The 27,088-nt window shown below is 42.6% G+C and overlaps 1 protein-coding gene across 1 annotated transcript in view; it reads right to left on the reverse strand.

The window, feature by feature from the left end:
• Positions 1-5,865: 5,865 nt before the first annotated feature.
• Positions 5,866-27,088, reverse strand: part of Sgk3 (serum/glucocorticoid regulated kinase family member 3) — a 43,842-nt gene continuing 22,619 nt past the window's right edge. Inside the window, exons 10-16 of the mRNA XM_059254032.1 lie at positions 25,073-25,185; positions 24,944-24,980; positions 23,600-23,686; positions 21,825-21,920; positions 18,846-19,001; positions 13,940-14,029; positions 5,866-7,759 (exon numbers count right to left, since the gene is read on the reverse strand). Of these exons, the coding sequence (XP_059110015.1) occupies positions 7,589-7,759; positions 13,940-14,029; positions 18,846-19,001; positions 21,825-21,920; positions 23,600-23,686; positions 24,944-24,980; positions 25,073-25,185 (750 nt within the window). The 3' untranslated portion in view covers positions 5,866-7,588. The remainder of the gene's footprint in view (positions 7,760-13,939; positions 14,030-18,845; positions 19,002-21,824; positions 21,921-23,599; positions 23,687-24,943; positions 24,981-25,072; positions 25,186-27,088) is intronic.

The raw sequence follows: 27,088 nt of genomic DNA on the forward strand, positions 1-27,088 counted from the left end.
CGTCTGTATTCACAGAACACACGGACAACTACCACGTCTGTATTCACAGAACACATGGACAACTACCACGTCTGTATTCATAGAGCACACGTTAACTACCACATCTATATTCACAGATCACATGTTAACTACCATTTCCATTTTGACTGCAGAGTGGATGTGTACTATAATTCTGGTTAGTGAGACCTCAAGGAATGAAGTTTGCTGTGAGCTTCCGAAGTAGGGAAATTAAGCATCTTTCCCCCGCTTGGGCTAGGTATTTTCATATCTGAATGCAACTTCTCAGAATGCTACAGGCATCTCAGACCACAAAAAGAATTTATCAGAAGATGAAGAAGGTGGGAGGAGAGAAGAGAACCTAGGTGGCAGACCCAGAGGACCAAAACAGGCCATGATGGAGCTTCGAAGGAACTACCAGGGATGACTTCCAACTCTCCTTCCCTGCACGCAAGAACCCCAGGGACCCAGGCTGCAGAGCCAATGGCTCCCACTTGCCACACCCCAGCCCAATCCCCTGGTTCATGTAGAAGCTGCTAGAGCCAGAGGGATCCGAGAACTTTCCAACTTGACGTAACAGTATGACCAATTCATTTCCTGTTTTTTATTTTCTCTATTTTGATTTCCACTTTTGCACAGGAGTCACAGTGGCTTCGCTGTGTGTCACTCAGCTGCTCTGGGATTACTGCTTCTCTGCCCCATTTAAGGTGTTTGCTACTACGGTCTTCAGGCACACAAGCTCCCCCTCCCGTATCTACGTCTTTTCTTCTTTCTCTCGTCTTTGCCCATCCCCTTTTTTACTTAATTGTGACTTTCCAAAGATTTAACAATCTCTAAAATTTGTGGACCCTAACAGTATCCCAACTTTCCCTTCCCAGCTATTTCACTAATCTGGACCTTTTTTTTTCATATTCGATTAAATATTACTCTTTGTTCTTATCCACCCCACTTCTCTCTCACTCCTAATCTTATTAACTAATGTCTGAGTCTGCTCCATACCATCCTTGCTATTATCCTTGAAGTTACTGAAGTCAAGGGGCAGTGCTAGTCATTGACTAGAATGACATTATACAGTGGTAATACGAATCGGTTGTGACTGCTCTCCCAGCTAATACCCTACTCAGGGAATAATACAGAACTTCTATCATGTACTTTGAACACCTAGACTATGGAATTATTTTCTGAACTTAATTCTACCATACTTTATTCCTACCTGGTCATCAATCTAGGGGCTAGAGAGACGGCTCAGCAGTTAAGAGTGCTTACTGCCCTCGCAGAGAACCCGGACTTGGTTTGTAGCACCCATGTGATGGGTCACAACCACCTGTAACTCCAGTTCCATTGGATCTGATGTGCTCATCTAGCCTCTGCAGGCTACGGCACGTATGTGGTGAACATACACTCACTCAGGCTCACACACATACACATAAATAAAGCTTATGGCATCTAGTGAGACTGAGTTAGATGAAATCCCAGAGAACTCAAAATACACTTATAAGTGTGTTCAAAGACACAGATAGCCGAATGAAACAAGGAAGGCAATGGATAGTATGAATGAGGAATTAAACAAAGGAACTTATCTGGAATGCTGGAAATAAAAAACTAGTAATCCAAATAAAATTTTATGTGGAAAGTCTTGGCAACAGAATAGACCAAGGAGAAGACAGAATATCGGAGCTTCAAGACAAGATGGAGGAACTAGAACAATCCCACAAAGACAAAGACAAAATAATGAAATTACCAGTGGAAATTTCAGGACATATATGACATTCTAAAAGACCAAATCTATGGTTGTAGGCATAAAAGAACCACCTTAGTCTAAGGGCACAAAAAAATATTTTCACAAAACCAAAACAAAATAGCCCAGCCTTAGGAAAACGCCAGTCCAGACACCAAAACAACAGTAGATAAAACCTTCCCTCGTCATATTAAAACGCCGAATGAAAAGAACAAACATACAAAATGTACCGAGAGAGAAATGCCAACTTTTAACATATAAAGGTAAGGCCATCAGAATAATAGCAAATTATTCCAGTGAACTTCAAAACCCAGAAGGGGCTGGACAGACAGATGTATTTAAAGTTCTGAAAGCCAACAACTGCCACCCAGACTACTATACTGTGGTGCCCCTCATCGGCTCAGGTATTTGGATACTCAGTCCCCATTTAGTGGAGCTGTTTGGGGAGGTTGTGGGATGTTGAGGATGCACAGCCCTGCTGGAGGAAGTATACCGCTGGGTGTGAGCTTTGAGTGTTTACAGCCTTGTTCACCTGGAGTTCCCTCTCTACTTTCTGTGTGCAGTTGAAAATGTGCCCAGCCAGCTTCCCGTTCCTACTTCCTGCCTCCCCCACCACTGTTGACCCGCCCTCTGGAATGGAAAGCCAAAATAAATTTTTCTGTAAGTGGCCTTTGGTCATGGTGTTCTGTTACAGAAACAGAAAAGTAACTGATACACATATTCAGCAAAGTTGTCTCTCATAACTGAAGAAAAAACAAAAACTTCGCATGATAAGAACAGGCTAAAGGAACTTCTGTCCACTAAGCCAGCTCAGCAGAAAATACATTAGGAAATCTTTCTGACCAAAGGGAAAAACAAATACACCTCTGCAGCCACAGGAAAGATAAGCCATGCTAGGATAGTAATTAAGAGAGAGGAGAAGAGGAAAAACACCAAACACTACAAAATCAACAAGATGTCAGGGATCAGTGTACAGGGATCAATAACTCTAAATATTAACAGTCTTGATCAAAAGACACCAATAGACCGTATCAAACACCAGAGATTATGTATTTGTTGTATTAACTGGACTCAGTGGGTTAGTTAAAAAAAAGACACGAAGTTGGGAGAGGAGCATGTGTGTGTTGTGGGCAAGTTTGGGGTGAGGGGGGTGCCAGAGTGGGGTTTGGATAAGGCCAAAATACATTCATTGTATACATGCACGAAATTCTCAGGGAATATAGACTTTTTAAAAATCCAGGTAACTGGTGAAAACTAGCTACTGTACCATCCAAGTGTACCTCAGATCCTTTTTCTTCAGCACTTGTGACAATGTTCTCAATTAAGATTAACAATCAGGGCTGGAGAGATGGCTCAGTGGTTGAGGGCATTTGCTGCTCTTCCAGAGGACCAGAGTTCAGCTTCCAGCACCCATGTCAGGTAGTTCACAGACACTTTTATCTCCAGGCTCAGGTGACCCGACCCCTCTTCTGGCCTCTGATGACACCTGCATACATGTGATACATATATATGTGTGTGTGTATATACATACATATATATATAATTTTTAAAAATCTTTAAAATTAATAGACAAGTGTTAAGGATCAAAATCAATAGATCATTAACAAAGTAAACTAGTGTGTACATGCGAATATATATATACATGCTGGGAATTGAACCCAGGGTCTCAGGGGCACTAGACAAGCCCTCTATAACTGAGCAATATCCCTATCATATGCTGTAATTAAAAAAAACACACTACTACATTTATTGTGTGTGTGTGCATTCATGCCAGAGCACACATGGATGTCACAGGACAACTTACTGATGTCAGGCTCTCTTTTCTTCCATCATGCAGGTCCTGGGTATCAAGCTCAGCTAGCATCATTATTGCTGATCCATCTCACCAGCCTATAAGCTGTTATTTTTGAATGATTCATTGTCACCACTGGGTCACAGGAAAACCTACCAGCAGCAAGGCTGTATTTACTATCTAAAAAGAACTGAAAAAGTCCAACAGTGATTCCCATTGGCCATTTGTGTGGCCTGATAGTGCTGTATTTCAACCTTCTGCATTCCATGAGTTAACTATTAAAACATAAAAACATTTAAATATTGATCACTCACTGTAGACTTTGCCACAAATATTTAACCAAAGCTAAAGCAGAAATACCTAACCCCTAGCTTTCTTAATTGCTCCAAGTATGGTGGGTGCGAGAAACAATGAACCTATGAGATTCATTCCAGCTAAAGAGAATTTATGATAAGAGCTGAGATGTCACTTTTGAATACAGACAGTGTTTGTGAAATCATCAGTGTGTCTGGTTCTCCTGGTGGGCAGGGCTAAAGAGTGACTGACTGACTGCCTTAACATTCACCTTGTAGCAACCGCATGTTTTTATCTGTAGGCTTCTTTGACCACTTCAGTATCTGGTTTATTTTATTAAGTTATTTAAGTTATTCTCTGCTGTTGCAACTTTGAATTTTCAAAAATTACATTGGAAGACAGTGCAGAATTTTCCCTTTCTCAGTTTGCTTACTTGTGTAAAACTGAACATTGAAGAATCGAAACCGTTTTCAAAACTTACATTTGTGTGAGGGGGGTGCACATGGTGGTCGGAGGACAGCTTACAGAGGATGGTTCTCTCCCACTGTGTGGGTCTCAGTGACTGAACTCACGGAATCAGCCTTGGTGGCAACTGTCCCTACCTGCTGAGCCATCTTGCCCACCCTGAAAAATTATTTGTATGTAAGTCTGTTTATCCACTAAGGAATGAGTTTAAAAGACTGCAAATGAATAGTTATATAATTTGCCATGTAACTAAAAAATGTGACATGAGATAAATCTTCAACTAGAATTCTATCAGTGAAGTTAAGAACATTTTTTCCTATATTTGCTTAATAAACATGAAAAGTGGAAAAGAATCCAAGTATTTTAAAAAAAAAATTTATAGAGGCTGGGCGGTGGTGGCACATGCCTTTAATCCCAGCACTCAGGAGGCAGAGCCAGGCAGATCTCTGTGAGTTCGAGGCCAACCTGATCTACTGAGTGAGATCCAGGAAAGGCACAAAGCTACACAGAGAAACCCTGTCTCGAAAAAAAAATATATATATAATATATATATATATATATATAATTTATATACTTGTTTTCATTTTTATGTGTATTATGTGAGTATCTGCATGTATATATGTGCACCACGTGCATGCGTGGTGCCTGAGGAGACCAGAAGGTGGTTGGAGTCCTAGAACTGGAGCTACAGGTGATTGTGAGCTACCAGGAAGGTACTGGGAATCAAACCCAGGTCCTCTGCAAGAACAGCAAGGGTTCTTAACTTTGGATCCAGCTCTCTAGCCAGTCCCAATATTCTTATACATATTCTGAGTGTTGCCACTCATTTTGACTGTTAATTTTTTTTTTTAACATCAACGTGACTTATTTCAAGGTACTCAGAACATCAGAAATTCATGATACAGCTTCATATTACTGTGTTCTCAAAATCTCTGGGTGTACCATAATCCCTTGGAAAATACTGGAGGAGGGACTTAGGGGAGGTAAAGGAGACTGCCCCTCAGGAGACTAAAAACCTCTTCTCTCTCACCAGACTCCAGCAGGGAGACCCCAACTATGAGGAGGAGGCCTCCACCTAGCAACAAACCTTTACTGCCCTGGGGAGAATGATCTGTAACAAAACAAGGAAGTAAAATTACCTTTAGTGGCCAATGGTTTTTTAAAAAAAAAAAAATCCCACTTCTACAAGCTGTAATTAACAAGCCATCATCCCAGGTGGAGGAGGCGGAACTGAGAGGATCCTGAGTTTGGGGCCAGGCTGGGTTACACTGAGAGAAATCCCTGAAAACAACACTAACAAGCAGAACTCCCTTCCCGACTACAACTAGCCCTCATTTACACTTTCTGTAGTCAGCATGAAACAGTCGACCGTTCAAAAGGCAGATATTTAATAAAAGACTTCCAGTATGGGAGAAAAGATAACCTTGGAACTTTGTTTCCTAACTCATATGTAATTCATGCCTACCCAAATAATTTGATTAAGATTTATACCTTTTTCTCTCAAACAAAATAATTCACTTTAGTGGTACTACTGTAACCATTACTAATTTTAATTTCAAATAACAACAGGAACTAGATGTTGATCGTTAATCTTTCTGATAATTTTATTATGCTACATAGATCTGTATTTCTTGTGATCCAAGAAACATCAAAAGTCTAAAATTTGTTCTTAAAAATACAATATTGCACTTTAATTTTTGGCAATTTAATTAAGGGATATCTGAATAAAAAAATCATACATGTACAACTTTTGTCTTGATTTATAATCAACAAAAAACCTCTGTATTAAAGTAGAGCTTACAGAAGTGCCCCAAATCAAGTATGTACAGTGTAGGAAGTCCAGTGTCCTGCAGAGATATACCACTGTCAAAGCCAAGCACCGCCTAGCCCAAATCTGCTGAACATATTCAAGCCAAAGGTGAGAAATGTTTCTGTCATCTCTTTATCAAGATAACACATGTAAGGGAAGTTTGTTCTTAGGGCAGCTAAGCTCACAACACTGTTTCCTAAAGGACCCGAAAGACTGTCCTCCAGGAAGGGGCTTCCCAAGCTGAGCACCCCTCTTAAATAGTTTCTCTGTACCTAACATCCTTTACCATTACAGATGAAGATGTTAGATGACGTGATTTTATGGTCACTTTTCTGTGCTATTTCTAAGATGTATAAGGATCCCAGAGGCAGGTGTGGACTTCAGACATAGCGAAAACTCCTATCAGCCTTCATGAGACCTTGTGTTTGTCTGATCCCTGTCACTACCAAATGAGTAATACTGAACATGTACCTGCTAAGTCACTGTTACCTTTCGTTACAGTGCAGGAAGTGACAGACAGTTACACGACCCAGATTTGCTATTTTACTTTTTAATTCACAATTAGGTAAACATTATAGAAAATTACTTTTTTTCCTGTCATTTTACAAACTCGATTACGAAGGCAGTTTTGAAATATTTGCAAAAACAGACACCAAGGTTTAGACCCACTCAACAGTCTACTAAACCTTCAAAAAGTCAAAAGGAACATAAATAGAAAACATTTATAATATAAATATATGACAAGAGACATTTATTTTTGGCACCACTAAAAATATCTGGTAGCATTTTATTACTTCTCAGTTCCTTGGGAATTCTAGAACTTTCTGGCCATTGAATATTGTCTTTTCCTCTAGAAGAAAAATGATGCACGGATGAGAACTGAGTATTCCAAAAGCAAAGGATTTCTTTTTGTTTTTTCTTACGGGGCTGCAGGTGGGTAGCCTATTACTGTTCACTAGCAGCCAGGGTCTTTAACCTGCTCTTGCATTTGAATCCTAACAAAAAGCAAATTTCAGATAATGACTTATCATGGGAAGATAGGGTTTCCTCTTAAACTGTCAGGTACCATTTGCATAGTTCTGCTATGATAAAAGTCATAGAATTATAAAGATATTACTACATCTTACTTAACTGTAACAGACTATTAAAAACAGTCTATCTTGGATGTGTTAGTGTAAACTTAACAGGGAAAAAACAGTCAATAGCAAAAAGTTATCTTTAAAAATAGGTTAATGCTAAGAATAATAGCTTTAAATTTTTGTTTAAAAATAAGCTTAATAAACAAGAATACAAATTTCAGTTCAAAACTCAGCTCTTTGAAATGCCCTATTTCTGGCTTACAGCAGAAAATACATTATTTCATAGTTTTTAACATTACATGTAAAAATGAGGCACTGTTATACATAGTTGAATATATTCACACAAATTGGCGTTTCTGTCTTCTCCGCAGGCTTGAATTTATTTGTCCAATGGTTTCTGAATGTCAAACTGTTCACAAAAATAAGTCTTCTGAAGGAGGGGCGTAAGAAAAACCAACAAACGCATCGTCTGCCTCCAGAACACTGGCGTTCACTATAGAGTAGTCAGAAGACACACACACAGAACAGGGAACCGCCTCTTCCGTGAAGACTGGGTCGAAGTTCCTGATGTCATCTGGTCCGGCCTACAACACCAAAAGCACAGGATCATTCACCTTAGCTTTTCTCTTGTTAACTTAGCTCACTAAATGTCTTTATGGCTTTGTGTATTGTCCCTGCCAAGTTTTGATTTCCCCTACCTTATTATTCTGCTCCCTCTGCCCCCTTTTATTATTAAGGTGAGATTTGTCTATTTTAACAAGTTAAAATTTTACTGTTAAGTAGGTAGCAATGATAATGGTAAGAAAGACTAGCATAGCAACATTTCAAATGCCCGGAAGCGTACACACACATACACGTACGTACGTACACGTACACACACACACACACACACACACACACACACACACACACACACACCACCTTTCTCTCAAGACATCACCATCGTTTTGTGCAGGAACAAGGCTCAGGGAGAGCTCCAGGATAGTATTTTACTTGGAGCCTGCCTGCTCAGTTTATCATTTGGACAGGCGATGCTTTCTAATGGAGGAGTGGGGATGTTTTAAGCAAAGCTTTTGCACTACAGAGATGGTCATGAAGCTCTTGGTGAGGACATCCTTAGCTGTAAAGGCCTGAGGCATCAGCTGATAGACAGTAGGATGAGCAAGGCAAAATGCTCAGCTCCAAGGCAGCGTTTCTCATTCAATGTGTTGACACCGACCACTTCTCTTCAACTACATTTACAGATAGGAACTGAGATACAAACTCAGGTGATGTGCTTGTAAAAGGCAGGCTAAACCTCTCGGCTATTTCTGCTCTACAGGGAAGGGAAATCCTTAACAAGTCCAGATCAAGAAGTCCAACTGAGTCACTAAGACAGAGACTGGGGCAGAAAATAACCCCAGGATATTAGTTAGCCCTGTAAGTCGACAAATTAATCCGAGAACAAGGAATGAGCTTGGAATGCTAAATTCTTCCATGTCTCCCTCAGAGTACAAAGTTCTCTGGGATTAGAGCATTAAAGACTTTAGAATTAAAAGGAATTCCAAAAGGGCTGAAGAGATGGCTCAGTGGTTAGAACACTGGCTATGGGTAGACCCGGTTTAGCACTTTCTCACTAACTCTTTCAGCCTTCTCTTCAAGGCCATCTCCATTTCTGTGTCAGCAAAAACACCCCCCCCCCCACGCCCACATTAGGCCGGGACGAAATATCTCTCCTGTCCTCCATTACACTCTTCTCAGATTTCCTTTTAGTTCTGCAGCGCCTACTTGCAGGAGTCCCTTCTCCCCCACCTCATCCCCGAGGACTCTACCCTTCAGCGCACCGACCCTCTCTGACTGTCCTCCAAGGCCACGTTCATTCCTTTCTGTCACCCCGAGTAGCACAGGCACTCTCTGCCAGGGACCCCACAGCCACCACACTTTCTCTGGATCCAGGGAGGGCGGGACAGCATCCAAAGGGCAGCATTCTCACCCAACAGAGCCAAGAGCAGAGAGTGACACCAAGAAACACCTCAAACACGGCACCTCTAGGTGCCCAGACCCCAGCATGAAGACAAACACTAACAGCACAGATAATGGACCTGTATCAAAACCCAGCCGGCCCTGAAAACGCATATGGTGGACGCACAAGTCAAGGACCTCAAAGTCAGTTGAATGTACATAAAAACAACAACAAAGAAAACAGTTGAATGAAATAATGAAAACAAGTCCAGACACAAAAGTAAAATTTAACACAGAAAAAGAATCACTGGCACCTAACTAGAGCCTTCACCCCTACTAAACTCTCATGGTACTAAAAAGTACTCTGCACACTACTGAAGAAGAAAGGCAATCATCAATGTACTCTAGCTACAAACCCTGCAACTCACAACAGTAATCTGCTTGCAAGATATATTGGTATAATAGTGGCACAAATGTTATCGGAGCAACCAACCACTCTGATTGAACTTAAGGCCCACTCCATTAGATGGAAGCCATACTTGACACTGCTCAAGTGTCCAAGAACTTGAGACTATACAGGTCATGGGAAATGCAATACTATTATTAGGGGAAACACTAATACTAGTGGAAAATGTAATACCATTATTCTGCTAAAGGAATATAGCAATAAGATGACTCCTAATAACATACTGCTATACCCATAGGTCAGTGCCTTTCTCAGCCACCATCAGAGAAGCTTCTCCTTGTAGCAGAAGGAACTAACACAGAGACCCACAACTGGACAACATGCAGAGAGTGAGAGACTTTGGAGCACTCAGTCCTAAATGAGATGTCTTCAACAAAGCCCTCCCCTGAAGGCTCAGGGATCTGTGTAGAAAAGGAGGCAGAAAGATTGTAAGAGTCAGAGGTGAAAGGTGTCTACAAGCAGACAGTGTTTTCCAGACACAACATGACTGATACACATGAATTGAGAGAGACTATGGCAGCGTGCAAAAAGCCTGTGCAGATTAAAGCCTGATGTGTTCCCACCCCTAACCATAAACTATCTTCATTTGATGCCCACTGGCAAAGGGAAAAATCAGTTTCCTCCAGTGGTCTTCCTGGGTATAGTAACCACCCTTCAGGGCAGACCTCATGCTCAGGAGGAGTTGGCCAACACAAAACAAACTCAATGGCATTTTGTGGACTTTGTTTCATTTTGCTTTGGGCTTTTTTTTTTTTTTTTTTTTTAAATGGGTCCTTGGTTCTTTATTTTTGACTTTTATTTGTTCCGTGTGTGTGTGTGTGTGTGTGTGTGTGTGTGTGTGTGTGTGTGTGTGTTGTTTTTTGAGACGGGGGTTTCTCTGCCTGTCCTGGGCTCTATAGCCCAGGCTGGCCTCGAACTCACAGAGATCCGCCTGTCTCTGCATCCTGAAGGCTGGGATTAGAGGCGTGTGCCACCATACCCGGCAAGACTTGCTTCTTACCAGACAACTGGGCTCCGTGTCCATCTTATGAAGCCCCTGAATTTCAGGCACACATGTGTGTATATATGTATGTGTGTATTTTGCTTTTGTGTTTTTTTTTTTTTTTCTTTTTTGAGACAAGGTTTCTCTGTGTGGCTCTGGCATTCCCTCTGTAGACTAGGCTGGTTTTGGACTCAGAGATCCATCTGCCTCTGCCTCCCGAGTGCTGAGGTTAAAGGTGTGCACCATTACACCCAGCTGACTGTGTATTGTTTTTCAAAGGAGGGAGAACACAAGGCTGGGTGGTAAAAAGGTGTGGAGGATCTCAGAACTGGGGGGAGGGAAAAACATGATCAAAATATATCTTATTTTTTAAAAAATCGAAATAGAAAATAGCACTGGCTGCTCTTCCAGAGGACCCAGGTTCAAGTCCCAGCACCTACATGGTAGCTTACAGTAATCTATAACTGTAGTTCCAAGAGATCTGACACCTTCTTCTGGCCTCCATGTACACTGCATGTACACAGTGCACAGACATACATTCAGGCAAACACTTGTACACATACATATGAAAGAAAAATAAATAAAATCTCAAAAAAATTAAAAAGTGAATATTAGTATTTCAGAAGACCTAGGTTTGGTCCCCAGTATCTACATCTGATGGCTCACAATGGCCTTTAACTTCAGTTCCAGAGGATCTAATGCCCTCTTCTGGCCTCAGCAGGCACCAGGGATGCATATGGTACTCATATGCACACTCAGACACACACAGATATACACACAAATAAAAAAAAAAAAACAAATAAATATTTAAAAATAATTTCAGAGGGGCTAAAGAGATGGCTCAGTGGTTAAGAGCACTTGGATGCTCTTCCGGAGGACCCAGGTTCAATTCCCAGCACCCACATGGCAGCTCACAACCGTTGAGTTACAGGGGATCTGACACCTTCACATCAATGCACATAAAATCAAATTAAATAAATCATTAAAAAATAATTTCAGGCCGGGTGGTGGTGGTGCACGCCTTTAATCCCAACACTCGGGAGGCAGAGCCAGGCGGATCTCTGTGAGTACGAGGCCAGCCTGGGCTACCAAGTGAGTTCCAGGAAAGGCTACACAGAGAAACCCTGTCTTGAAAAAACCAAAAAAAAAAAAAAAAAAAAAAAAATCAGAGGGCTAGAGAGATGGCTCAGAGGTTAAGAGCACTGGCTGCTCTTCCAGAGGTCCTGAGTTCAATTCCCAGCAACCACATGGTGGCTCACAACCATCCGTAATGAGATCTGGTGTCCTCTTCCGGCCTGCACGCATACATGCAGGCAGAATACTGTATACATAATAAATAAAATAATCTTAAAAAAAAATAATTTCAGAGCTGGGGATTTACCTCAGTGATAGAGCACCTGCTTAACAATGTCAGTCTCCAGCAAACCCCCCATACTGACATACTCAAAAACACATAGACACAAACCAATATGAGCCACACCAAAAAACTTCATCAAATTCTGACTATGGAATGTACCAGCTGCAGTTTATTACATAATTACCTTCTCTCTAGACGCCTGTTTCCTCTTCAGTGAAGTAAGAATGGCGACTGAATCTCTCTAACCCCAAAGTGAAAATCAGGACAAAAACTGTTCTTACCAGAGTAGTCATTTCTGAAACCATCAATGCTGAACTCCATGAAATAAGTCAGAATACAAATACTGTTATGTTGGGAGGTATAAACAATCACAGCTCTTATGCCCAGAATCTGACATTTAGCCAGACTACAGAGAATCATGTTGACTTCTTGAAGTGATTTCCTTATGCCCTGTGTTTCACAGCAACATCAAATGGAGAGATTTGGGTGGGGGAATGGCTCACTGGCTGACGTTGCTTGTTCGCTAAACAGGAGAACCTGAGTCACACTGGTGTGTCACTCCAGCACTGGGGAGGTGCTGGTCAGCCAGCCTAGCTTCAGGCCAGTGAGAGTCTTCGTCTCAAAACATTAATAAAAAAACAAAAAAAATGGATGATGCCTGAGGAATGACACCAAGGATTTCCTCTGGCCTTCATAGGAAGGCACACACATGTGAATACACACCCATGCAAACACACAACAACAATGACTTTGGAGTCCCACCCCATGCAAACCATACAACAACAATGGCTTTGGAGTCCCACCCCATGCAAATACACAACAATGGCTTTGGAATCCCACCCCATGCAAACACACAACAATGACTTTGGAGTCCCACCCCATGCAAACCACACAACAACAATGACTTTGGAATCCCACCCCATGCAAACACACAACAATGGCTTTGGAGTCCCACCCCATGCAAACACAACAATGACTTTGGAGTCCGACTCAGATTTGAATATTGACACTGTCACTTTTCATCCAGCTGTGATTGTCTGTCCATTCACTCACTCATTTATAAACAGATAATACTAATGAGAACATTAACTGTAGTAAGTTCACAGCTCATCTGAGGAGCACGTTATAAATAACAGCCAAATACAAAGTATGTATCTATACAAAGAAAGCTACCAGGGTTATTAACATTACTACTGACAATTTGTTTATTACTATATGTTAGTTTCTAAAACTTTACATGCTGTTCATTCTGTCAAACACATCTCTGACCAGCTTTTTTTTCTTAAAAATGTATCTTTAGGTAAACTACAGAAGATCTAATAAGTTTAGCTAACATGAACGTAACATTTTAATAACAATTTTATGATTTTCTAAAAAAGACTTTGCTTAGGGCTAAGGATACAGCTGAACTGATAAAGTATTTGGCAAGCAAGCATGAGAACCTACAGTCAGATCTCCAGGACCCATGTCCAGCAGAGCAGTGTTAAGACATGTGTAATTCCAGCACCAGGGAGGCAGACAGGGTAAATCCCTGCAGCTGAATGGCAAGGCAGCCCAGCGGAAACGAGTGAGCTCAGGTCCAGGGAGAGAACCTGTCTACATGAGCACACACACACACACACACACACACACACACACACACACGTCCCAGGAAAACATCGTTATCAGCACATGAATGTTGGTTTAGTACAGACGGAAATGATAATGGCTACCTTAGTTTCCACCTCTTTATTAAGACCATCCTTTTGACATTTGCCAAGAAGCATTTCATAGTAACTATGTAGGAAGACACTTAATGGAACCATGATGTTATTGGTCACCTTGAGCTTCTGTTGTTTTCTTTTTTTTTTTTTCTTTTGTGGAACACTAGGCAAGTCCTCTACCCCTGAGCTAGAAGCTTCTCAGTGACAGACTACACAACACTTAGGCACCGACTCCTTTTTATTGAGTTAGCTTCGGGATCTATTTCCAAAATCATACTTCTAGGTTTCACTACTTTAGAAAAAACACAGACTTACCACATTAGGATTAAATGGTGGTGGGATCTTTTTTTGTACAAGGTCAGTCCAGCTGAGTGATTCAAAAAAGGGATGATTCTGGATTTCAAGCTAGAAAATTAAAAAAGACGTTTTAGTAATGACAAAAACTTAAGCACTCAATGAAGAATGTCATAAGGTTGAACTATTTCCACTTTGCATTCAGTTTTTTCAATGGGATATTTCTGTCACTCCTGGTCACACCCTGGAAAGACTAACTTAGAATCAGCTGCTTGTGCTTAAGCAATGTGCCTTTCACAGATAGTTCCCACAGGTAAAACAGGGTCAAACATTCTGTCCTACGTATTTCATGGGTTTTTACAAGATGAGCATAAAATGTGAGAATGAAAATGTCATAAAAAGAATAAACCATTACACGGATATAAATAACTAATACCTGAAAACACATAAAAAGTCAGCAGAGGCTTATGCAGTGAGCGGAAGTGAGAGCCAAGGCCAAGGCTACCTCCAAACACACCACAGTTCTTGTGCTAGCTTTTGATTGTCAGGGCTCTAAAAAGTTACAAAGTAACAGAGTAGGAGTCTACCAACCCAGTGTGGTGGGTAAAAGATTTCTTAAAGCAGTAACTGAAGTAGGTAGGTTTTTTGTTTGTTTTGTTTTTTAAGATTTAGTTTAGTGTGTGTGTGTGTGTGTGTGTGTGTGTGTGTGTGTGTGTGTGTGTGTGTATGTGTATGTGCGCGCATGTGCCCACAGAGGTCAGAAGAGGTATCAGGTTCCTTGAAGCTGGTGTTACGGATGTTTATGAGCCACCCAGTACGTGTGCTGGGAATCAAACTCTGTTCCTCCCGCATAGGAGTCGGCACTCAACCTCTGAGCCGTCTCTCTGGTCCTGGGGCTGCTATTTTGCTACTGCCGTATCTGCTGCTACTCACAGTGCACAAAGTAAGCTTTTATTTCTTAAAACACAGACAGGCGCGCGCGCGCGCGCAGCGCGCGCGCGCGCGCACACACACACACACACAAACAAAGAAAATGATACCTGACTACTGATGTCTGAAAGACACATAAGGATTAACCAGACAATATATCAATAAGGGAGAATGCTCCAGACGAACATGAAGACCCTAAAGAGTTAGTCTGGTCAAGAAGCAAGAGTCCTGCAGCACAGAGAAGGAATGTTCTCATTCATGCTCATCTTCTCTTCTCTCTTTCTGTCTCTCTGTCTGTCTCTGTCTCTCTGTCTCTCTCTCTCACACACACACACACACACACACACACACACACACAGAGTTGGTAAAATATGGAAGTTGGTAGAAACAAGAAGTGAGGTCTGTGTTTCAGACTCTGGCCAGAATAACCAAATGGAACATTTAGTTTGAAAAGGAGCACAGAGTATCAGCAAGATTTCAATTAAAATAAATGAGATTGAATATGAACATTCTCGTTTTAGAGGATTTTTGTGTATATGATGCATATGTATGTATTATGTAAGCCAGAGGAAATGCCTGGTGTTTTCTATCACTCTCCACCTTAAGCTTAACTGAATCTGGTGTTAATTCAACTAGACAGGCTGCTCAGTTTCCCAAGACCCCTTTGTTTCCACCTCTCCAGTTGGGGGTGGGGGGCTACAGAAGCATGCACCTTGCAGTTTTCCACATGGGCCCTGGGGATCTGAACGCAGGGCCTCCCGCTTGCTCAGCAGGCACTTTACCAAGAGTCATCTCCCAAGCCCAGGATTTCAATTTAGAACATGCTCTGACCAAGGCGTTCAAGCGACTCGGGCGGCAGTGTGTGAAAGCAGACACTGTCAGTCTGCGGAGTCTGCAAGAGGGCTCTGGACCGAAGACATGAAGATGTGACGGAAACCAGAGCCACTGCCAGAGAAGAGGTCCGAGGCCAACCACGGGGCCCTGCGCACCTCACGGGCTGAGGAAGATCTCGAACAGTTCACACAGCAGCGTAAGGAGAAGGGCCCAGAAATAGAGCAGGGCAGTTACAAGGGAAGTGTGAGCCCTGGTAGAAGCCGAGACACTGAACTGGCTAGAAGAGGAAGCTGAGGAACACATCTGTTAATGTCTCACTACCAACTGGAAGCGAGAAATACAAAAGAGAGCAGGTAGTTGTGCGGGCAGAGGCGCACACAGGCCCTGGCAAAGGACTAGGGTCCAGGACATCCGTGGAGACAGAGCTTTTCCACGGCAACCAGAAGATGAGGTAGGTGCAGCTCAGGCTAAGATCACAGCAGGCAGTAGGGAGCTCCCCCACTCCCCACTCACACAGTAGTAATAGCCCAGGAAAGCAGAAGGAAAGATCATCTACCCTAAGAGGTGGGCGGGGTCAACACAAACATTCCAAAAAGCTTAAAGAAACAGAAACATTTACTTTGGTGTGTTTTGTTTTTGTGGTGCTGGAGATCAAAGCAAGGACCCCTACAACATACTAAGCAGTTGTCCCACTGAGGTATACCTTTAGCTTACATTATTCTAATAAAGAGAGCAAACTGTACAACATGCCCAGGTTTCTGCTGGAGCTGTATTCAGTCAATGCAACTATCTACACAACGTTCCTTGGTTAACAAGTGAAGTGGGTCTGGCTGCCCTTCTCCGTTCTTAGTAAAAACCGAGGAGATCGACTGCACATCATAAAGTGTGATACGTGTGGTTATCAGGACAAGGACTAGAGGGTTGCCCCCAGTGATGGAAAAGCTGAGCACCAGTGCATTAATTAAATCCCACAGAAGCACCATGAAAGACAAAAGCCACAGGAATCTGGAAGCTGAGAGAGAAGGTTTGGGACAGTGAGCAGGCAGCAGGGAGCATCAGCTGGAGAGACGGGAACTCGGCCAGCAGTGTTGAGTGCAGAGGAGGCCTGCGACCACCACGCTGCACGCTTGCACTGCACACGCCCAACCCGACACTTTCTTCAGCACTGTTCAGCAGCCCAGGGCACGGCAGCTGGACTTATGTAGTGTTGCGATTTCTAACGGTGAGCTCAACGAAAGGATGGAGCCTGCAGGGATGAACCCTAACCAGACCTAGGCAAACAAGGGCAGAGGTACCCACTGAGCTGCGAGTGGGGGGTTGGGGGGGGGGGAGAGTGGGGCAGGCGGGGGCGGGCCAGGCACTAGCAGAAGCACCTACTGGCCACACAGTTCAAGTTGAAGGTAGAAAACAGCCTCCAAAGAATCTCTGGAAAGGGAACTGAAACGTTCATGTTTCTCACCGGTTTGTGAATTTGCTGACATGTTAACATAATATTGATAACACCAGCAAACTGAGTTCCCTGATCTGAAACAATGGGCAGATCTCATAATTATCTCAAGGGGGTATCAGCAAATTCTCAAAAAAAAAAAAAAGAAAAAAGAAAAAAATGCAATTTAAGGTTATTTTAAAGTGAAAGGCATACCTTGTACTGAGAAATGGTACTTAAAAAATACTCCTTTAAAGCTGGGTGTGAACGGTGACACATGCATTTAATACCAGTACTGGGGAGGTAGAAGCAAGTGGATCTTTGTGAGTTCAAGTCCAGCCAAGGTCATATGCATATGTGAGACCCTGTCTCAGAAGCAATTCTTAAAAATCTATTATTACTTGATCATTTTGTGTGTATGGGTGTTTTGCCTGCATGTATGTCTGTGTACCACATGCCTGCAGTACTCTTGGAAGCCAGAAAGGGCGTTGAATCACCTGGAATTGAAGTTACAGGTGGTTACGACCTGCCATGTGGGTGCTGTGGATCAAACTAAGGTCTTCTGGAAAAACACTGGCTCTCTTAACTGCTGAGCTATTGCCCCAGCCCCTTAAAATGTCCTTAATAAAGAAAACACCTTAAACATTTACATAGCCTTAAACCCCAACAAAGCTTATGAGTTGAGCGATTCGTGTTGTAAGTTCAGGGAAATGTTTGTATTATTTAGCAACAAAAATTTAAATTTCTAAGGTTGGGTGTGGTGGCATAGTCCTATAATGCCACCACTTGGGAGGCGGAGGCAGGTGGACTGCTGCTAGTTTGAGGTTAGTCTGCACAACACAGACTTTGCCTGAAAACAAAACAAAACAAACAGTAGCAACAAAATACAAGAAACAAAACACCTGGACATGGCACACATTTCTAATCTCAGCACTCTGGAGGCTGAGGCAGGAGCATTAGAGTTTGACTTAAGTAGTAAAACTCTTCTAAAAAAAAATAAACTGACCAAAAAATCAAAGTAGTTAAAAAATATACTATAGAACACCTCATAAGAAGAAGATGGGGAAGGGGAATCTGTCACGATGGAAATCAGCAAACAGTAGAGGACAGAAGCTGGGTACCGGTTACTAAGGTCACAAGCAGCAGAGGACGGAAGCTGGGTACCGGTTACCAAGGTCACAAGCAGCAGAGGATGGAAGCTGGGTACCGGTTACCAAGGTCACAAGCAGCAGAGGATGGAAGCTGGGTACCGGTTACCCAGGTCACAAGCAGCAGAGGATGGAAGCTGGGTACCGGTTACCAAGGTCACAAGCAGCAGAGGACGGAAGCTGGGTACCGGTTACCAAGGTCACAAGCAGCGGAGGACGGAAGCTGGGTACCGGTTACCAAGGTCACAAGCAGCGGAGGACAGAAGCTGGGTACCGGTTACCAAGGTCACAAGCAGCGGAGGACAGAAGCTGGGTACCGGTTACCAAGGTCACAAGCAGCAGAGGACAGAAGCTGGGTACCAGTTACTAAGGTCACAAGTAGCAGAGGACAGAAGCGGGGTACCGGTTACTAAAGTCAAATGAAAACACAACTATAGTAAAGTAAATAAACACTCCTGGAAACTGGGGACAAGGATGCTCCCTCCCCCTCAACTCTACAGTAACAACTATTTCAATAAATACCAAATAAGGATTTGTCTCCAAATTTTATGTAAGTTTAACAACTGATACTCAGAAAAGCAATACATACAAAGTCTTCTTTGGCACCAAGTCGATTCTGCCTGTTTTTTTCTAGGAGTTCTTCCAGAATGGACCACGCCGTGAGGCTCACGCCTGGCCTCAAGTTCAGGGGCTTATGAAGAATATTATCATACATTTCAGCAACATCCCGGCAGTAAAAAGGAGGCTGGGGGGGAGGGGGGAAGCAAAACAAAACAACAGAGGTTAGTGAATTACTTGACAGGGTTTAAACCATGTTGGACTGCCGAGTGAGGTGGCCTACGCCTTTAATCCCAGCACCTGGAAAGCAGGGGCCAGTGGGTCCCTGTGAGTTTCAGCAAAGTCTACATGGTGAATTTCAGGACAGCCAGGACCAAGAGCTGGCCTTGGCCTTGGTCTTCAGAGAGCAGTTGGGTACGGACAGCTGCAGAAACTCACGGCCTCTTGGGGGATGCAGACATTGGTAGGTAGTCTGTGGCAAAGAGATTCTAGAGCTCTAATGCACTATCAAGCTTAACACATACTTGAACCAGGGTCAGTTTTTCAGTAACTCTTTGTGGACTGCTTTTCAGTCACATACTTGTAACACTATGTTTTACAGAAAACAATGACTGGCCATATCATAGTGTGGTGGCTGGAATAAGAATTACCCCCCAGAGTCTCATATATTTGAATGCTTAGTCATCAGGGAGTGGTACTATTTGAGAAGGATTGGAAGGATTAGGAGGTGTGGCCTCGTTGGAGGAAGTGTGTCATTAGGGGTGGGCTTTGAGGTTTCACAAGCCCATGGCAGGTCCAGTGTGTCTTGAACAGTGGATCAGGGTATAGATCCCAGCTATTGCTCCAATGCTGTGTTTCCCACCATGACAATAATGACTAAGCTTCTGAAACTCAACAAGTCCCTGTTGTAGAAAATTATTTTATGGTGTGTTATTTTTGTTTATGTTGCATCTGTTTAACTCTGTGAAGCTGTGTTACTATGCCTGTGTAAAACACCTGATGGTGGTTGCCGGGCGGTGGTGGCGCACGCCTTTAATCCCAGCACTCAGGAGGCAGAGCCAGGTGGATCTCTGTGAGTTTGAGGCCAGCCTGGGCTACCAAGCGAGTTCCAGGAAAGGCGCAAAGCTACACAGAGAAACCCTGTCTCGAAAAAACAAAAACAAACAAACAAAAAACCCACACCTGATGGTCTAATAAAGAACTGACGGCCAATAGCAAGGCAGGAGAAAGAATAGACAGGGCTGGCAGGCAGAGAGAAGATCCAGAAGGAGAAATCTGGGAGGAGAAAGGAAGAAGCAGCCACAGAAGGAGGAGGACCCAGGGGCCAACCACCCAGCTACACAGTAAGCCACGGCAAGAGTAAGATTTATAAAAGTAAGGGAATGGGAAAAGCCCAGAGGCAAAAGGTAGATGGGATGAGTTAAGTTAAGGAAAGCTGGCAAGAAACAAGCCAAGCTAAGGCCAGGCATCTGTAATTACGAATAAGCCTCCATGGTGTGATTTATTTGGGAGCTGGGTGGCAGGTCCCCAAATGAGCAAAAACACCACCAACAAGTCCCAATTAAATGCTTCCTTTTATAAGAGTTGTCTTGGTCATGGCGTCTCTTCACAGTCTAAGAACAGCGACTAAGACACAGAGGTATGATGATAGAGTCATTGGAAATGGGCATTCCAGACAGACCAAGTGATTTAAGATTTGAGAATAAAGTCATCCACAAGGTAGATAGGGACCTGAAGATAGTGTTCCTTCATAAGTACATGTGATGATTACAGTATTGGGAGAATGCCTTACAGCTAATTATCTAGCTGAAAGTTTTGAAATAAAAATAATATTTAAAGTTAAAGGAGTTTTACAGCCCTGTCAGTTTTCTTTTTTTATAAGAAAGAAAAAAAAAATTGCCTTTTAAAATATAACCTTATTTTATACTTCCAAGCCCTTCAAAGAAATACAAAGGATTCTGACATATCTAGATGACAATTCGTACCGAAATAAAGTGAAGGTATTAAGTGGTTATCTGACATCCATTGTCACTAGCATTGCTTAAAAAAGGAGCTTTTAACAAGCCATCCACGGTTGAGGGAAGGACAGTGTTTGTCTGTGTCTGTCTATTATTCTTTGGAATCTAAAATATGCTGAACTTCAGAGTCTCTTTCTCTCCCTAGCTGATGACGGTGCATTTAGCACCAGCTCTGGCTGTCACCTCAGAGGTCACTGTGTGGAGCTGCTGTATACTTACAGGACCACAAAAATTATCTAGAAAGCAACCCCAAATCCTTCAAAGGGGCCAAAGGAGAGCAAACTTCAGGGGCTGGGGAGATGGCTCAGTCACCAAAGGGCTTGCTGTCCAAGCATGAGAACCTGAGTTCAGATCTTCAGGACCCACATAAAATGCCAGGAATGTCTGTAACCCCAGTACTGTGAGCTCTGGCCTCTACACACACACACACACACACACACACACACACACGCACGCACGCACGCACGCACGCACGCACGCACGCACACACGCACATCCCACACATAAAAGGAAAACAAGTATACTGTTATGAAGCTATGTAAACTAAGGAGCCTACACAGGTTGCCCTGTGCTGGAGTGATATCTCAGTGTACTAATAAAACTCAATTTCACCAATAGCTTTGGCTGGCCTTCAGTGTCTTAGTGAAAACTGTGGAATTCAACTTTTTCAGTGAATTCTTTAAGCCATGATGTTTTCAGGGAAGGGAAATCGGTGGTACCCAGTGATAGGAAAGCTGGAAATGCAAGCAGGAATTCAATCCCATAAAAACAGAATGAAAGGCAATACCCCAGAGGCATTATCTCTTCAGACACAATAGTAATACGTTAATAATTGAAAACTCAGCCGGGCGGTTGTGGCGCACGCCTTTAATTCCAGCCCTTGGGACCGCTTTGCTAGTACCATCTCATCTAAGCATCTCTGGGACGACGTAATGAGATTATTATTATATTATCAATAGTGCAATGGAACAATAAAGGACAGAAATACATACCAGTCCGTACAGCATTTCATAGAGAACAGCTCCCAGGCACCACCAATCCACAGTGTTGTCATAGGGCTGTTTTCTAATCACTTCAGGAGCAAGATACTACAGAAAAAAATAAAAACATTGCAGCAACTCCGTGAACAGAAGACAATTTAGGAACAGATAAAGTGAACCAATTTTAGGTACTACTACGAATACTAAAGACAGATTATCTAGATTTTCAATGAGTTGTATACTCTCATTCTGCCACAGTGTTTTTTTTTTTTGTTTTTTGTTTTGGTGTTTTTTTTTTTTTTCTTGACATCAACTGGTACACTTCAGAATACAAGTACACACCACTTATCCAGAGATTAAGGCCATAAAGAAAAGAACGGAAACGCAAGATCATAATGCTGAGTATGTCTTGGGAGAAAGTCTTCCATCAGCTTTATTATTTCAGAATTTAGATGGGAAAGGCAGTACATGCCTGTTATTCTAGAATTTGAGAAGGAAGGTATGAGGATGGGACCTGGAGGTCAGCCTGGGGAGGTCAACCCTGTCTCAAAAAAAAAAAAAAAATCCAGCTGATCATTATTTAAAATGTTTCCACTTAAAGACCAAGTTCATCTGTTCCTAAAGTCTCACTGCACTACTAAAGGTGGCCTTGAATTCTTGAGCTCAGAGGTGCTTCCTGTCACCATGCTCAGGTTAAAAAAGAGTTCTTAATTTGGCAATTGTGAGAATTATTACTAAGAATTACAGTAGACGATTCCCAAGCAAATTTAGAAAGCTTAAATTATTTTAATTTGTAAAAAAAAAAAACCTCATCATAAATTCATACACATTAATTGTACATATCAATGAGGGTTATATGACATTTCCATACATGTATACATACATGTATACAGAAAGATTTAAAACAAACTATAAGGATTACTATTAAAAATAAAATACACATTATCTCCTTGAAACATGATTAGAGAATGGGATATGTTCTGGTAAATACTCTATGAGTTTCTTTCTTACAGTTACAAAATGTTTTTCCATATCTGCTAGCTCATTTAAAAACTATCTTTAGATTTATTTAATTTTTATGTGTGTGTATTTACCTGCACCTATGTATGTGTACCACATGCATGCAGTGCCCTCGGAGGCCAGAAGAGGGTGTGTGATTCTCTGGGACTGAAGTTAGGGATGGTTGTGAACCACACCGTGTATCCTGGGAACTGAACTCCAAGCTTGAGTTCACAAGAGCAGCCAGTGGTCTTAATTGCTGAGCTATATCCAGGCCTGATACAGCTCATTTGAAAACACAGCTTTAATAGTATTTACATGTTCAATACTCTTTTATATGTTCAATGCTCTTTTATATGTTCAATACTCATTTACATATTCAATATTCATTTACATATTCAATACTCATTTACATGTTCAATACTCTTCAAAGTGCACAGCTCAATGTTGTCAGCACATTCACAGAGCAGTGCAACTATCTCCACCCTGGACTTTAGGACATTTTCACTTATTTGAATTCTTTTTAGAAAGATTAGAAATAAACTTAAATGTTTAAAGACATTCAAGGCATCCTTTTAATACTAAAAAATATAAGCCTGTTATCTTTGATAGATTATTCAAAAGGGTCTTGTGGCATTTCACAACCATAATGAGAAATTCCACTATACACTCTAAATCCCCAGAAAGCTGGAAGTCCTAATAAGTTTTATTTCACCTCTTCTGTATGTGTAGTGTGTGACTCGTATTACATTTTCTAAGTTATATCAATGGTCAGACATAGTGCTTACCTCTGGTGTCCCACAAAAGGTTGTGGTGGTGTCGGAAATAGCAATTCCTTCTTTGCAAAGCCCAAAATCTGTTAAGACAACATGCCCCTGACAAACACAGGGCCGTGAGATAAAGCAATGCATAGACACGAATTAGCAAGCTTTAAACTGTCACAACTTTTTATTTTATGTGTGTGTATGCATGCCCCGGTGAGTGTATGTAGACTACATGAGGGCAGGTGAGAATACTAGATGGCATCAGGCCCTCAGTAACTAGAGATACAGGTGGTTGTGAGCAACCTGATGTGGATCCTGGGAAGCAGACCTGGGTCCTCTGTAAGACGAGCAAGTGCCCCTAACCACTGCTCCATCCCTCCTAGCCCCTTAACCTTTTTTTAAACATTTATTTATTGTGTGTGTGAGTTTGTGTGCAACAGATAGAAAAAGACAGAGAAGTGTGTGTGTGTGTGTGTGAGAGAGAGAGAGAGAGAGAGAGAGAGAGAGAGAACCGCGTGCATGTGCAGGAGGGCTGGTTCTCTCTCTCCACCATGGGTCCTGGAGACTGAACTCGGGCGTCTGTGGACTCTGTGACAAGTGTCCTTCCCCCACTGTGTAATTTTGCCAGCCTGTTATTTTTAGTTTTGTGAGACAGAGTCTCACAGAGCCCAGCGGGCCTTTAGCTTATCATGCAGTGGAGGAGATCAGGAACTCCTGATCCTCCCGCCTCCACCTCCCAAGTGCTGGGACTACCAGCATGTGCAACTGTGCCCATTTTTTTTCAGTAAGGTGAATCCACGGCTTCCTGCATGCTAGGCCATCTCTCTATCCACTGAGTTATATCCCTGGGTCCGAACTGATCATTTTGAAACCCTTTTTATTTTAAAATAACTAAAAAAAATTGCAAAAAGTGGTAGAGAGTGTAACCTCACCCAGCGTACACCAAAGCTGACATTTTATTTCATAGGTCAAGGAAGAGATTGTCATCAGTACAAAACTCCTAATTATAATACTGACCTTATCTGGTGTCGCTATTTTGAATATGCATAATCCTGTGTGTACGTGTGTGCGTGTGCGTGTGCAGTGCTGTGCAATGTATGTGTACTGCTGTAGCTCTCACCAGTCAAGATAGGGAACTACTTCATCACAAGGGGCCCTCCATGCGAGTCCTTTATCTTTGTGGGCTCTCTTCTTTCAACCTTGTCCCCTTATAAACACAAACAGGACTCCCCGAAGCCTAATGTCACCTCAAGAATACTACAGAAATGCAGTTATACAGTAAGGAACCCCTAAGATGTTTCTCCTATCATGCATAACAGTAACAACAGAAAAGAAAAACTACAAGGTTTTTAAGAAGATAACACTTACCATTGAATCCAAAAGAATATTTTCTGGTTTCAAGTCTCTATATCAAAGTAAAAGAAAAGAAAAGCCTGAGTGTTGCCTGAAATACAGCATTTGAAGGTACTTCCCGTGTAATGTAAACACACAATTCACCTGTACACTATTTTGATGGAGTGCAGGTAACCCAAGGCGCTGGCGATCTCAGCAGCATAGAACCTCGCTCTGTGTTCAGGAAAAGACCGTTCTCTTTGTAAGTGAAAAAACAGCTGCAAAAGCGGAGAGAGGCCGTCAGCGTCGGTCCCATGTGGCCTTACACAGGAATAGTTTCTGATATTCCGAACATACGATGTGAAGGTACAGGAAAGCTCAGGGCTGTCCTGCCCCTACCGCTCATCCTCAGCCGCTTATCTCCCACTCGACGTCTGTCTTCACACATGCACCTTTGATCGCCCTTACCGATGTCTCACCTCCCATTACTCCTCTCGGTCCTCAATGTGGCAGCACCCACACCATTCCAGATAACCACTTTAGAAAAGATGACGAAGGAAAACCTACAATTTTGATGTTGCCATGTAATTAGCATACGAGGCCTCTGTGGGCGGCTTAGTTCATCTAAAGCACTATGCTGAGGTCATTATATACTTGTATTATTTAATTTATCCAATAGCCTTGAGGTAGGAAATCAATGAGGAAGCGACCTCAGAGAGGCTGATCTGCCCAGCACTGCATAACTTAGCTCTAATGAAGAAATTAAGCAGTACACAAAAACTCCATATATCCCATGTCAAGATTTTAAGCATGACTATCAAGGAGACAAGGTCGGCAAGAACAACAGGGGAGTTGGGCACAGTGCTGCGTGCCAACCGCCCAGCGTCGGGGGGCTGACGAGGAAGGGTTGAGCTTGAGGCCTACAGCCTAGGCTACGTAGTGAGACTCTAAACAAGCAAACGAAGAGGCAGGTATGGTGGCACATGCCTCTAAACCCAGCACTCAGGAGGCTGCGGCAGAGACTGACACGAGTTGAGGGCCAGCCGGGGCTACCCAGGGAGTGCCAAGTCAGAAAGAACTACACACACAGCAAGGCCTTGTCTCAAAACAATGAAAACAGGACAATGCCCCTAAAAGAGAAAAATCAACAACGGAGAACACAGGATGAGACCACATTCCACCTCTACCCTGTCTTTACTTCCAGCCTACCCACTGCCAGCCACATTTAACAACCCCTACACCCACCAGCAGCTTCGACAGCACTTCATCCCCCACCTCCAATTATCCTGGCAAAGCTCATCTTGGAGATGACAAGCCTGCCTCCTTCCACTTTCGATGCTGAGGTCTGCACAAGCGCTGTGGGAAAAGGATCCAACAGCTAAGTCCTAAAGCACCATGAAGAAAGCAGACCAAGGAGGAACGCGGTCCCTCATCCACTTAGATGTCTCCCACGAACATTTCAAAGACGGGGAGCCAGGAAAGACAGACGTTTGTGACTAAGATGTTTACCTTCAATCTGAAGTGGAACACAGTAACACCAGCCAAGTTATCATCTCTGAATTCAACTTTCTTTATCGACTGTGCCTCGTTTTATATTTCATTCTCTTTTATGTTACCTCTATTCTACAGTTAACTGAAGTACCAGAACAATGAAAGTCTTTTTCTCTTTGCTGAGATGGAGGGATAGATGGTTCCTTTGTAAAGACAGACTTTACAAAAGAAGAGACTCTGTAATTAAAACAATCTTTTTCTTTAAAAAAAATCCTTTTTCGCTGGGCAGTGGTGGTGGCGCACACCTTTAATCCCAGCACTCTCGAGGCAGAGGCAGGCGGATCTCCTGAGTTCTAGGCCAATATGGTCTACAAGTGAGTTCCAGGACAGCCAGGGTTTCTCTGTAGAAACACTGTTTGGAAAAACAACAACAACATCCTTTCTCTGAGACAGGTATTGCGGACTCTTTAACATCCTGAAATACAGTAAGCAGCAGCAGGTAGATGGCACACATGAGGCGTGCCCACACTGGCTTCACTATGGGAGGGGTCACCTCACTGATTAACAGTTTGCTCACTTTAGAAAATAAGGTGTTGGGCTACCTACCATTCACAGGCAACGGTTGAAACAATCATTATCTAAATTACACACCAGGCTTTATGCTAACATTTCAGTTTCCATTCTTGTGAT

Source organism: Peromyscus eremicus, chromosome 2 (genome assembly GCF_949786415.1).
Source record: "Peromyscus eremicus chromosome 2, PerEre_H2_v1, whole genome shotgun sequence".
Classification (NCBI taxonomy): Eukaryota; Metazoa; Chordata; class Mammalia; order Rodentia; family Cricetidae; genus Peromyscus; species Peromyscus eremicus.